At 39.1% G+C, this 14397-nt stretch overlaps 1 protein-coding gene across 3 annotated transcripts in view; it reads left to right on the top strand.

The window, feature by feature from the left end:
- Positions 1–14397, top strand: part of LDAH (lipid droplet associated hydrolase) — a 107301-nt gene that overhangs the window by 25543 nt on the left and 67361 nt on the right. For all 3 annotated transcript variants that reach the window (XM_065730667.1, XM_065730668.1, XM_065730669.1), the window contains exon 3: positions 5775–5909. In XM_065730667.1, coding sequence (XP_065586739.1) covers positions 5775–5909 — 135 coding nt within the window. The remainder of the gene's footprint in view (positions 1–5774; positions 5910–14397) is intronic.

Here is a 14397-nt window from a genome sequence, read left to right on the forward strand (position 1 = left end):
TTCTATCCTGATAGTAACTTCTATCAGACACTGAAGCTCAACTGAAAATAAATGTCCCCTATTATGTTGGATAGCTAGATTATGAGAACAATAGAACCAAAAGTTCAGTAAGTCATTCCTCTTGGTCTGTTGTTTTTCTGTTGTGAGTGTGATGGAGGATTTTCATTGTTGTCCTGATAAGCGTTTTTGAAAGCAACTCTTGGTTATTCTTGATGGATCTAAAAACTTCAGTAAGAATCAATAGATACGAAGTAATACGTACTTATGTAATGCTTTTCCACCTTTAAGTTTTAGATCATTTATATCTGTTATTAAAGTCTTATGAAAGAGAAGCTCTTCACAGTAGGTCTGAGATGGCTAAAATCTATGCTTGTAAAGAGTGACTTGTGCTGATGAAGGTGTTTGGAGTGGAACGTCTGCTCAGAACCAATACAAGCGTGCTTACTGCGTGGTCTCGCTGTTCAGTTTTCTTCTTGATCTATCATATGCAGGTCAGGTTGTTGCTTTGTCTTTATCTGCTTCGTCAGACTGACAACAAACAAAAAAAACCTTAGACTATTTTCTCATGTGTTACATTCTCTTGACATCCCTGAGCCACCAAAAGAAATCTTTTCTTTCCGCAGAAACTACAGCAGAAGTGATAATGTAGATTCTGTTGCCTTCTGAATTTGTTTACTTCCTTCTTGTACATTATTCAAAATGGATAGAATCTGCAGAGCTATTTATCCAAACAAAACAATTTGCGGTGATCTCGTTTCTGAATTGTTTATTTTTGCCTTTGTCTCTTTTCTGCTGAATTTGTCTCATCAGTGTTGCGTTGTTATTCAGATGCTTCATTGACATTATTGTGAACCCATGTGACACCAAGTCTCATGTTCCTCTTCTGCTGCATCCTTTGTTCTCCTTTGTTTCTTTTGGAAGGAGATAGTTGGTCCAAATGTGCTTCAGTCACTGAACTCGACTGTACAAATCTCAGTGGCAATTTGAGACCCAAGTGAAGCCTGCAGGAGGGGTTGCAGTACAGACGGGGTCAACCACCTCTGCATGTCTAAAGTAGTAAAATGTCTTCATCTGCTGAAGTGCACAAGAGGCTGTGTACGTGCAGGGGTGTACCAGGAGAACTAATTCAAAATGTTTACTTCTAATCTGTATGCAAAAATAAGTTAATCATGTACTCTAGATAACCTGGTTGTTGCTCTTAGAATTGTAGTGAAAATTTCACTATGCCATTGGGAGCTCCATTTTTGGAACAGGCTGCCCAGGGCAGTGGGCACAGCCCCAAGCGTTTGGACACTGCTCTCAGATTTGGGTGGTTTTGTGTGGAGCCAGGAGTTGGACTTGATGATCCTTTTGGGTTCCTTCCATCTTGGGATAGTCTATGGTTCACTTTTACATATCAGTTTTGACTCTCTTTCAAGAAACATTTTTTTTTACAGATGCATTAAGAGAATTGTTCATAGGTGTATTTATATTTCAGCATGTGTCTTACCTGATTGAGACATTAAAGGTAAATATTGTCTGTGGGCTTTAACTGTGTTACACCCCTGCAGTACCATTTTATCACATATAAAGCTCACTAGGCTTCCATTCCATTCCAGACTCGATGTCTTAACCTGTCTGGATGAATGCTTTTAATCATTCATTTGAAGAAACAGGCATGTGCTTTCCCTTCACAATTTCTAGCTGGGGATGTTTATTCACAGGCTCAAGGCACTATAATCACGTAAGCAAAAACAATGTTGTTTGTAGTTCAGGCTTTGTCACGTTGCCCATAGGATTTCTTCAGAGGTAAATGAACCCACGTTTCCCCAATGGTGGAACTGTGTGTGAGAACAGCAGGCAAATGTATTTGCTCTGTGAAATGCATACAAAGAATGTGTATTATAAAAATTTATTTGTAAGTTTTACAGCTATATCAGGCTAAAAACTTATGTATTTTCACCTATATTTGTAGAGAGAAAATGTAAAATATTCCTGAAAAACCTCTGTAATAAGCATTTACTGGCACCTGGCTGAATCCTTTAGAGATTCCCTGTTTTCACACCTCTCACTATAGTATATTGAGGTGCTTCTCAGCCAAATTTGGGATTCCACAGTTAGAGGGGATCAAACAGAGCTTTCACATGTGTCTCTGCAGAGCATCCTTGTAAATGTTTATGCCTTGGCTGATGATGCTCGGCAGCACACAGTCTCTAAGCAGAACACAGAGCTAAGAATCTCAGTCCCATGGATCTGCAAACAGGTGGAAGTTTAATTGATGAGAGGTTGTGATGCTCTTTCAGTAGTTATTGACAGGTTTAGTTGAAACTCCTTGACCTGCATGGCATAGAAATGTGCGTGTTTCCTTTTAAGGGCTGACTGTCAACTGCAGTGTCAGTTTCTGCAGTTTTTTTCCTAAGTGTGAGAACATCATTGTATTTTTTTTTTTTTACATGCTCCATTTAAATCCTCCCGACATCTGCGTGGGCTGCTTTCCATTCATTAACATAGGGGAGTTGCATCTTCTTCCATGGTGGCTGGTTGGATGCCAAAAATGGGTTAAGTTTCCTTGAATGAGGAACTTGTCATGTCAATCCTTCTGGCTGGAGCTGGGAGCTTTGGCAGCTCTGTGAGGAGGCACTTGGAACCATTGCCACAAAAATGACTTTTGTGTGGTCCTGCTGTGCACCCCTGGATTTCAAATGTGATTTATGGCTGCTCATTTAAAAACAAACAAACAAAAAGCCTGCAGTTGGTTTTTGTTGCAAGAGATTATACTGTGGTATACATACTTAATTCTGAAACTGTGGATTATTTCTAAAATTAAACTCATGGTAATTACTGGCATGTTTTCCAGTTCCTCAAAGTTCTCTGTAAGCCCACTGTTGGCTGTGTGTTTCCCTTCTTCTATTCATGTAGCTGCTTCTATTCTTTATGGTCCTGCTGAGGTCCCAAAGGAAACAGAAAACAACTGCTTGAAAAGTGCATGAAGCACTGCAGCCCAGAGCCAGCTACTGCTGTTGCATATGATCTGGTTTTGGAAACAAATGACCACACCGTGGGACGTCCTGCAGGACAGTGCAGTGCCCAAAAGCTCACTTATTTCCTGGAAGTGCAGCATCTCCAGTAATAGTATTTCCTTTAGGAACAGGACAAGTTTATCCTTATGACACTTTATAGAGGAAGTAATGTGACATCAGGATGAAAGTGATTTTTAGTGATATACTGGGTTAGGTATTTAACAAGTTGTTGTCTCTTCACTACTATCTTTGTAAGAAAGAAGCCACTGGTATTTAAAATGTGAATTTAGTGGTAAAAGCACTAACAAGAACATGGAAACCTCACAAAAGCAAGGGAGTTTCATCTTCATGTTAAAAAATGAAGGATTTAGTGTTGTAATAGAACAGCTGGATGAACTGACCTATTTATGGGAAATAACAGTGAAGGAAAGAGGAGTTCCTTGTTCCTGAACTTTATGAATACACCAGATAAAGAAGCCTCACTGCGTTCTGATTGGCTGTGTAAATTGTCCATGTAACACATTCTTCCCACAAAACGCTTAAAAATCTTCAGCAAATTAAGCTAATCTTGCAGTGGTTACCACTTACAGATACTGTTTATTTTTTTTCTCTGAAACAGCATAAATGCAGTTTAGAATTGAGCACGGTTGAGAGTAACTGCTTAAGATGTGCTTCTTGGTTCAGATGACTGCAACTAGAGGCTTGCTGGCATGCATGGATGATTCAGGTGCCCTAAGGTGTCTGAGAATTGATGCGGTATTTCAATAACAGAGTGACCTTCAAATCATGAAGGTTAACATTGCATTTGATTATGGTTTTCATTTTTTGACACTTAGGGGCTGAGTGCAAGAACTTACGTTTGTTTTGACGTACGGGGAAATCCTTAAAACGCATAAGTGAGTACTGCAGTACCTCTGTCTGCATGATGAATTTGGTTCTCATTCATACCTCTTCAAGATATTTTCATCAATAGCAAATCTAACAGCTGACCCCTGAGATCTTTTTTTTTTTTTTTCCTGTGAGCAGATGTGTATGGAGAGTGGGAGAAGGGGATTTGCTTCATATTCACGGATCTTCTCTTTTACCTGTCTGACATGCACCTTCCAGTCAGTCCTTATGCTTGGTCAGTCTCTATTATTGCCAGCAGAATTTTACAAAGGATTTTACACAGATTTAACGTTTGTCTGCTTTTTTCCCCCTCGTGCTCTTGCAGCAGTACATTTGAGTTATTTTGTGATGCCTTTGTCTGAAAAATTTAATGGCTTTTTTTCTAGTACTGCTCGTGCCTTTTCTTGCTGTTGATATCCAAATTAAGTGTTGTTTGGTGTACAAGTGAAGGACATGCAACTGAGCAGTCCTGCATATGATGGTGGGCTTCCTTGATATCTAAATAGTGACGAGGTACCTGTGAGACTACCTTAGGAGAGCAATAAATAAATAGGGAGAAAATATGTTTTTATTTATGTGTTGAATTTTTACGCATCCTAAAGGAAACAGAAATCAAGGTTTGATTCATCTTCATGTAGGTTTACTCTCAACTTGAGTCCGCTAACACTTCGTCATTACTGATGTACAAAAGAAGGAAGAATGAAAACCAACAACCAAATGAGTGAAAGTTAAAGTTTTACTTGGAAGTCTTGAAATGCTTAACAAATACTGTACTGTCTGTACACAGTGTACCTATTTTCAAGTGATAATGGACATTCCTCGTGGATGACAGGTTGGCTGTGAGCCAGCAGTGTGCCGTGGTGGCCAAGAAGGCCAATAGCATCCTGGGGTACATTAAAGAGCGGGGTCAGCAGGTTGAGGGAGGTGATCCTCTCTCTCTACTCTGCCCTGGTGAGGCCTCACCTGGAGAACTGCATCCATTTCTGGGCTACCCAGTACAAGATAGACAGGGATCTCCTCAAAAGAGTCCAGTGAAGGGCTACAAAGATGGTAAAGGGCATGAAACACCTCTCTTATGAAGAAAGGCTGAGAGACCTGGGGCTGTTGAGCCTTGAAAAAAGATTCAGAGGGGATCTGATCTACATATCTAAGGAGAGGGAGGCCAAGGGATGAGGCTGGACTCTTCTCTGCAGCATGTGGCAATAGGACGAGGGAAAATGGCCAAAAACTGATGCTTAGGAATTTCCACACAAGTGTGTGTGGGAACTTCTTCACAATGCAGTGACAGAGCACTGGCACAGCTGCACAGAGAGGTGGTGGAGTCTCCTTCTCTGGAGATGCTCAAGACCCACCTGGACGCCTACCTATGTGACCTGGGCTGGGGAGCTGCTTTGGCAGGGAGGATGGACTCGATGATCTCTGGAGGTCCCTTCCAACCCCTGCAGTTCTGTGATTCTTTGATTTTATATTCTAAATTACAAAAATAGAGTTTGATACACAGTATAGTCTGCGATACTTCTCTGTGAGCAGGAGATTTCTTTATATCTGCCCAATTTTCATATGTCTGTAACTGGACAAGATACATGAGTAAGCTGCTTGTGCTTTAATGGGAAAGGAGATTTTTCTCTTTTATAGAGCTTCGGTTTTAGCTTCTAGATTGTGTTTTTACCTTCAGCGTTTTTTAAAATGTGCTTCTCATTTGTGCCATAATAATGGAATTAAAACTGTTCAATAGCATAGCCCTTTGTATTGGGAGAACAGAAATTGGAAGTGTATTGGAGAAATTAAATTAACAAGTTAATATATTATGCCATTTAGTTTGCTTTGAAGTAAACTGCTTTCTATGGTGAGGTTATATTGACTGTGCTTGTGTGTTTCTTTTGGCAGGTAACCCTGGGCTGGCAGGTTATTACAGGACCTTTATAAAGGCATTATATTGTGGACTAAATCAGCAGTATCCTGTCTGGGTTGTGAGCCATGCTGGACATTGTAAGCCCCCCAGTGGTATGGAGATGATAGAAGGTACTATACTGTAAATTGTGCACACTGATAATTTGTAACACTCTTTTTTTTTTTTGCCTGCATAACTTGTGCCTATTAAAAAAAAAGTTGAGTTTTCTATTTCCACGAAATAAAGTTATGAAAAGAGAAGTTTCTAAGGAAAATAATATTTTTAGGTAAATTAGATTTGTCAGCCTAATAAAGGCTGTGAAGAGCATAGGAGGGTTTGCAGATTGCAGACTTAGGAGGCATGTTCTAGAGAAGGCCTAGAACATATTTATATTGAAAAGAGCAGATTAGAAAATTAATCTTTAATCTCCTATTCAGACTTCAAATACTTGAAGATAGACTTAATTGTCTCTGAATTTAATAGTACTTTTATTGATGTAGTGAATTTCCAGGAAACAAGTACAAATTTCTGAGGCTGGGAAGAAATTTTGTTTGCTTGTTAAAAGTCTCCTGATATGTCAATGACCAGGAAGATGTCATAGTCAATTGCAAGTGCATATTGTTTAAAGTACATGATTGCAAGGCAGAGGCAGCCAGTAGCTGAAAGCTGTCCTGGAAGCTGTTTCATGACAGCAGGTCTCTGGATGTGGGTAAGGTACAGTAATGCTGCAGTAAATGGATATGATTTCTTAGGAGTAAGAGGTTCAGCTATGTGAAGCACCCTTAAGTTTTTGGAGAGGAAATAATTCCCTCGCTAGCAATTCCACCTGGACTTTTCAACTTTTTCACTGGTTTGTTTAATCTCTGGTTTGAAACTAAAATGTGAAACCTGTGTTTCTTTGGTAAAATTCTTGCCAGGTGTGTTCAGGCATCAAAGTACCTGGTGCTAGCATTACTTGGATAGGTGAGAAATATCTACATTTATAATTTCTGGTGCATTATTACTCATGAGATGCAGGTAAAGCATCAACAAGTCTTGACAACTGAATGGAGCTAAGGCTATAGTAGATAATGTTTGCAGGTCTGATAACCTGCCCTTAGATCACGTCTCTGTGTCTGCATTCATCTCTCAAACAGCTGAGAGATGCATTTGGTGGCTTGGCATAGCAGAGCTAGCTGAAGTGGTGAGGTTTGTAGATGGGGCCAGCATAGAGTTATGGATGTCCTACATCCACTGTGGAGGAATTCCTTCTACTTTGTAACTCAATTACAATGCAGGTAGATTTGAGGTAGTTTTCCCTCGTCTTTATGACAAAGAAGAAATTAAATGCAACTGTTAATTATTAGAATCTGATTCCCTTTCTCTTATTTATTTATTACTGAAAACAGTTTTCATCCATTGGCTGCAAAGGTTTAGTAAAAATGACCAAACCAAGAATTCAGTATCTTTGCGATTGCAAGGTGGCTGACCAAAAAGAATGGAGAATCATGGCCCATTACTCATCTTCTTTTGCTTCTCCAGGAAGCTCTTATTTTACATTTTTTGTTGTTAGATCAAAAAAAAAAAAAAAAAACAACCCACAGAACCCCAAGGACCAGCAGAAGCACATGCTTAGGGACAAATAACTGTGTTCTCTATAGGTCTTCAGTGCATTCGTGGTTCTGGATTTCTGAGAAAGTGTTCCTGCATTATTAAAGCCATGTCAATTGCATGCTTCACAAAGCAAAATTAAAGGACCTATTGTCAAAAAAATCGGATTAAGGGATATATTGTCATTAAACTGTTACTGTTAAGGCATAAATGACGATAACATGTGAATCTTGGTTGCCGCTGAAGTTTTTCTAGTTGCAGTCCAGCAAACTGAAAATTAAAAAAGCAGGGAAGTTACTAGGGAAGAATAACATACATTGATTCATTTAGAACAGTGATCTACAAACTTTTTTTATTATGCACCTTTATCAGTAAAAAATGTTTTTGAGCATGTGTGAATATATGTAATGTAAATGTATTTTATATATGCATATATTATATAATATGTATATAAGTTACATGCATTTACTACTGAAGTTCTCATGTTTTCTTCCTCCATCCCAGTGTACATACACACCTCACTTTGAAGATAACTTATTTAGAGTGTGCAGACTTAACATATACATGTTGCTTCCTGTGAAGTAATGAAAATGAAATAAACTGCATTAAAAGAATGTACCTTCTTATATTGTTGAGTAGAAATTAGATAGCTTTTGAATGACAAGGAAGGTGGAGTGAAGTTCTTAAAAAGTTGCAAGGTAGTTTTCTAGTCTTAATTTTTATGTCCTATGGACAGTAGACAGTAATTGTGTGCCTTCCTGTATTTAAAATGCATTAAAGTGTTCATGTTCATTCTGCATAACAAAATTGGTCCACAGGGTTCCAGTTCTATCTAGGATTTACAGTCCATTGAAAGATTGTTTCTGTTGATTTCTCTTTTGTATGGAGATTAGGATCTTTGCAGAGCATTTTGAAATTGAGTTACATCGTTAAGAAGCAATATAGGAAAAGGAATGGAGGGTTAGTAAGTCTGAGAAGACATTCATTATGCGATCCCAAATGTTAATGTACCATCAGTGTGAGTTGAAATGGAAAACTTGAAAGTTATGTTGCACATAAGTTATATGGTATATTGATTGCTTCTTGGCTGTGTTCTTTAGTGTTGCTACTCATCTGAGTGGAGTTTGTTGTTCCAGCCCCCTGACTTCTAATGAAACTGCAGAATTGACTGAGTGAGATTCTGCCTCTAGCTGTAATGGCATAAAACTACAGAAAACATTATTAAAGTCATATGGGTAATACTAAGCAAGGTAATCATCTCCTTGGTTATTAGGCAGTTGTACACCAAATGACAGTGTGGTCGTGTTTACCAGATGTGAACCATAAATTGCTACCATTATGTGAAGTGCTGTGCTGGTAGGGGAAAAAAAATAGAGCTAAAATAGTTACCTGAGCAAGACAGGGAGAATGGTGTGCTATATTAAGAGGGTTCTGTGTTATTTAGAGCAGTGATTCCCGAACTGTGGTCTGTGGCCACTAGTGGTTCCTGAGATGCTTGCTTGTGGTCCAGGAAGAGCTGTCTGATTAGATGGAGTTAGCTCTCTGACTGGTTTCCACCTGCTCAGCTGAATTAATGGTAGCTAAGAATAATTTTCCAATTATACTTCTTGTGTGTAAGTATTTGCAATGGTCTTTGAGATTTTACACCACCATGGAGGTGGGAGATTTGGGACTATGGTCTGAACTGCTGCAAACAGGAGAGAAGACATTAAAAGATGTTGGTCTGAAAACTGAGCTCTGAAAAATAGTTACCTTTAGCCAATAGCTTTTGTCCTTTTTATTCTGTGTAACCCTAAAAGAAAGAATTCTCACAAAGGCACAAGGTGTTAGCATGTATTTCATAATTTTAGTTATCTTGTGGCTCTAATTTTTAGTAGTATGAAACTTCGTAATTATTGCTGGTTTGGGGGGGGGGGGGAATATCTTCTTTATGGCAAATGAGAGCTACCAGCTTTCTATTCAGTCCATATGTAAACATCTCAGAATTAGCATCTGTGGTGCTTTAGGAGGTCTTTGATCTTCAAATCTTTATCAGGGCTTCGGCAGTGTATGGTCAGAGGTTAAACAGCAGTAGTGATAGTAGGTAGTTATCCAGGAAAGATGGGTAATATTCAAGGATCACTTCCTCCAATGTCAGGAGCAATGCTCCCCAGCAAAGAGGAAGTTGGGCAGAAAAGTAGGTAGGCATTCATGGGAGCTCCTGGCCAAAATCATAGAAAAAAGGAAGAGTGGCAAGGAAGGCAAGTACAGGGAGCCTGGAAGGAATACAGAGGAACTGTCAGAGCATCCAGGGATGGAGTTAGGAAAGCTAAAGCCCAAATGGAATTGAATCTGACCAGGATGTCAAGGGGTAATGAGAAGGGCTTCTGCATCAGTGATAAAAGGATGATGAGGGATAATGTGGACCCTGCATTGAACGAAATGGAAGACCTGGTTTCACAGGACTGAAAAAAGGCTGAGGTAATGATCAACTTCTTTGCCTCAGCTTTTACCAGCAAGAGGGTCTGAGTCCCATGTCCCAGAGACCAGGCTGAATGACTTCAGTAAGGAAGTGTCCTCTTGCTCACTAGGGAGGGTGAATCCTCCTTCACTTTCCTTTTCCAGTTGATCTACCAATTGAAGCCTTTCTTATCGCTTTTTGCTTTCCAGATAGAATTAAGCTAGTTTCATGCCTTCATGTGATTTCTTTTTAAGGTATAGGGAGGGGAGGCTTACTGCTTGTATAGCTGGCCTCAATATCAATTAATCACATGGAGATACACAGTGGCATGGCACTTGGCGCCAGCGAGGGACTGGTGGTTTTATCAGGACAGGGGAGTGCCACCTGGCTGCTCCTCCTGATGCAGCGAGCACCACTGCCCAGCAGCTGTACTCCTTCCTTCTCTTTAGAAGAGGTGCCTTGAGGAAGGAAGCATGTGTGTACATTTTGAAGTTATCATGATACTGTAAACGTTGAGGTTTTTTGACTTTGCCTGGTAAGATCTGCATGTTGCTGTTTGATTTTAGTTCTAGGTGTTTATTTCCTCAAAATATGCAGTTCATGGTAGGAACCCACTGGAATGTTTTACATCAAAGCATGTGAAGAGCAGGCAGCTCTAGAGATGCTGCAGTACTTCAATTACCTTAGCACTTCTTTCCCATGTGCAGTGTTCTGTTAATTATTCATACAGGAGCCATAATCAATGCCTGTAATTATGCAAATGAATCCTTTGAGTGAAACGTAGGTATTTGGCATTGTTTTAATCAGTTCTACTTAATTTCAAGCATGTGTTTTTAAACATCTCATTCAATTCAGAATCAAAACTCAAAAAGTAAAAATTTTTCCATATGCGCAGTATTTCTAAGTTGTTTTATTATTTTCTTTTCTGGCCAACTAAAATGTTATCCATTTCAACTGCTGATGACATCATGCCTTATTAGACATATATTTATTCATAATGATCACTTAAACACTATTAAGATGATTCTTGTACCACTGAAAGTGTAGCTCTGTATTCCTTTGCCCTTGATGGAGTACTGACCAACTTTTGCTGGTGTTATTAAGAGGGCTTTGACTTTACTCCTGTTGTTGCTGTATGTCAGATGGATCCTCTGTTTTGTTCAAGATTTTTCAGTGCATCTGTCAGCACTGTCTGTCTGTACACTATTTATAAAATCCGTGAAAAGCTTTATAATCCATTCTAGCACTTTATCAAACTAATTCCCCTGTTAAAGCTTTTTTTCCATCCATAGCTACAAATAAGGTTAATATAATTCTAATTCAGGGATGTTTTATAAAGTAATGGTTTTTGAATCCTGATACATTCTTCTGGATCCTTATCCAGAAAATGGGACATTAAAAAAATAAAAATTAAAAAAAAATCATCTATTGGAGAGTGTAATATCTTCAGTGCATTCCAGGAAACTTTGGATGTAAGTTTTGAGATTGTTTATGGATCATTTTCTGCCTTTCACCCCATGACTTAGGTATGTTCTCCAGCTGATACCATCACTTCTAATTAGATGCAGATGGCTGTTTAGTGAAGGGGAAAAAAAGTGTTTTAAGAATTTGAACCCTATGAAAAGGTAACATTTATATCTTTTGGTGTCTTGACTTTAGAAGGCGTGTCATAGTTCACTGAAATGAGCAGTGATGTGATGTTTTGCCATTCTGTTGTAGGGGAAGTTAAAAAGTGAAATAATTGAATAAAATATTGAAATGGTTCCGATTATTTTCCCAAGGGAGAATGCTTAAGAATCCTTTAATACAAGTCAGATTGCAAAATGCATTTACATTTGCTAAAGGACTGAAAATGGGCAATCCCTGTAGAGGAAAATAATCCCTGCTCTCTGAAGGTTTATCACGCCTGGGTTTGTTACAATAGTTGAACCAAAACTTTATTCACTATGTAGGTTACCTCTGAGGGAAAAAAAACAAACAGACTGATCAATGTATTTTTTTATTCATTAATTACAATTTCTACTTTGGGGTATAGGCCTTAAATTTAATTTTGATACCACAAAGCTTGCCAAAATGTTGCAGATCCTAATGCAATCGGTACAGTGTTTCATGGTAATTTGATTTTTATTTCACTGTCGTCTGCAGCCATAAGGCTGAGGAACTATCAGCAATGCACAGCAGAATTCCAGATTCAGGAAATATTCAGGTTTGAAACTTGAAACTTCAGCCTCTGTTTGTTGTGGTTCTGGGAGTTTGCTTTAAGGGGAAACATAGGTGCTTCAGGGAAATGTAAAGAGCATGAGGCAGGAAACACAGGTGGCCTCATTCTTAGGTAGTCAGCTTCATTAATGAATTGCTCATGCCTGTAGCACATCATCCTCCATCTCCTACCAAGTTCTGGGTAAGGGCTGTTCAGTTTGAGATGTGAGGAAGGACAAAGTGGTAACAGTGCTGGGGAGCCAGATGGTATGAGGGGCTCATGTTTCTTGTTGGATGAAGGAGTTCTTCTTTTTACCTCTTTTTGATACAGCATAGACTATTGTTTTGGGTTTAAGCTAGACATACTCTTATCTTTCTAAAGGTTAAATGCTGTGTTTGGTGGCTTAATACAGCTATTAAAATCTAATTTACTCCAACTCTTACATGAGTAGTGAAGTCAGGTGACTGCCTAGTTAATTAACCACTGTTGGCTTAAACCATACAATAGAGACAATAGAGTCTACTGAAGCTCTCTAGGATTGCTGCTGTAGTTCTTCTGCTTTAGTTTAGTTTATTGATAATTTTTTTGAGAATAAAACTTTTCAGAAATAATACCTCTGAGACTCCATTGACTACCGTTTACATAGATGAAAGGAGCTTCGTCCTCCAATTAATCACAAAGAGGCTAATTATCATATTCCTGAATGCACATCAATATATATTAAACTCTACATGATTGTATTTGAATCTGTTTATGTGTAGAGTGTGGTTTAAATTCAGTTGCTATCTTTCAATAGAAATGGTGTTATAAAGCCATGGGGAGTTTTAAAGAGACTGTAACGAACTGTGGCTTCAATATTTGCTAATATAAATGAATGAGAAGACTGGCTCTAACCTGATTGTGAACCTAACACTGTTTTTGAGTCGCATCTGGTTGGTTTGCTTTCTGTGTAGCACAACCTGCTGCCCACAGATGTGCTGGCAATGCTATGGGACACCTGAAATCTTAAAACAATGAGCCAAGGATCTCTGGGGCAGCAGGAGAAGGCAACAGGGAAACTCAAGGGGAACACTTCAAAGGAACTAAGGAGTTATCCACCAGGAAGACAAGGCTGTCTGTCCAGCTGAAGTGCGTCTATGCCGAAGTATACGGCTTTGGAAACAAACAGGAGTTGGAAGCCACTGTGCTGCTGGAGTACCAGCCTTGAGAAGGGAAGGCCTGGAGTTCTCAGAGCGCCCTTTCAGTGTCTGAAGGAGGAGCTGTAAGAAAGGAGGAGCCATTCTTTAGCAGGATCTGTTGTGATAGGAAAGAAGGGGAAATGGTTTCAAATGTAAAGAGAGAAGATTTAGACTGAATGTAAGGAAAAAGTTCTTTACAACTTTTGGATGGTGAGGCATAGGAACAGATTGTCCTGAGATGTGTGTGCCCTGTCCCCATCCCTAGAGATGTTCAAGGTCAGGCTGGATGGGGCTCTTAGCAGTGATGGAGCTGTACGTGTCCATGTTCTTTGCAGAGGAGTTGTACTAGATGCCCTTTAAGGGTCACTTCCAACTCAAATGATTCTGTGGTCTCACCTGTGTAAAATGAAAAGCAAAAACAATTTTTTTTTCATCTATAATGACAAATTGACTTTGTAACGGTAATGCTTTGGTATCTATTTCAGTCATAATGCAAAACTCCAAAAAAATAAAAAAAGCCATCACAGAATCTTTGGCATGCTGCCATACCTGTTCTGCTCTGTAGTTCAGCCAGGTGACCGTGAAAAAAGCCTACAGCATATTCAGCAGGAGGGTTAGAAAGGAAACTGCTGTCATGATTGGAGGGAATAAATCTATCAGTTTTAAAATAATTTAGCAGTAAGAAAGATATAAATCATAATTTGAAGTGGTTAATTTGACAGAAATATGTTTCTTCCCTAAAGAGAGACAGTTTGCGCTCTGCTTTACTTTCATGTTGTTACTTAAAATGTCAGCAAGCGATAAAGAAATCTGCTGTATTTCAAGGAAGTACAAAGTGAAATTAGACTTTCTCTCCTTAGCTTTGCCTACTGCTTTAAATAAAACCTGGTTTTTACATATTTTCTTCCCCTCAGCTTTTATTTCTGTTCATGACCCCATATGGTATAGGACATCCTTTTGGCCAGTTCAGGTTAGCTGTTTTGGTTCTGTCCCCTCCCAGCTCTTTGTGTCCCTCTGCTCGTCACTGCCAGGGTGCTGTGAGAAGCTGAAATGTCCTTGGCTCTGTGCAGCACTGCTCAGCAACAGCTAAACCTGTAGTGCCATCGTCACTGTTTCCATGAAAAATGCATCATACAAGCCTCTTCAGAGAAAATTTAACTTTATCCCAGCTAAAACCATGTGTTAGTTTGTATCTAAGATACAATTTTGAA

The sequence above is a fragment of the Cyrtonyx montezumae genome, unplaced genomic scaffold (assembly GCF_038088225.1).
Source record: "Cyrtonyx montezumae isolate F1298 unplaced genomic scaffold, pur_monq_1.0 scaffold_13, whole genome shotgun sequence".
Classification (NCBI taxonomy): domain Eukaryota; kingdom Metazoa; phylum Chordata; class Aves; order Galliformes; family Odontophoridae; genus Cyrtonyx; species Cyrtonyx montezumae.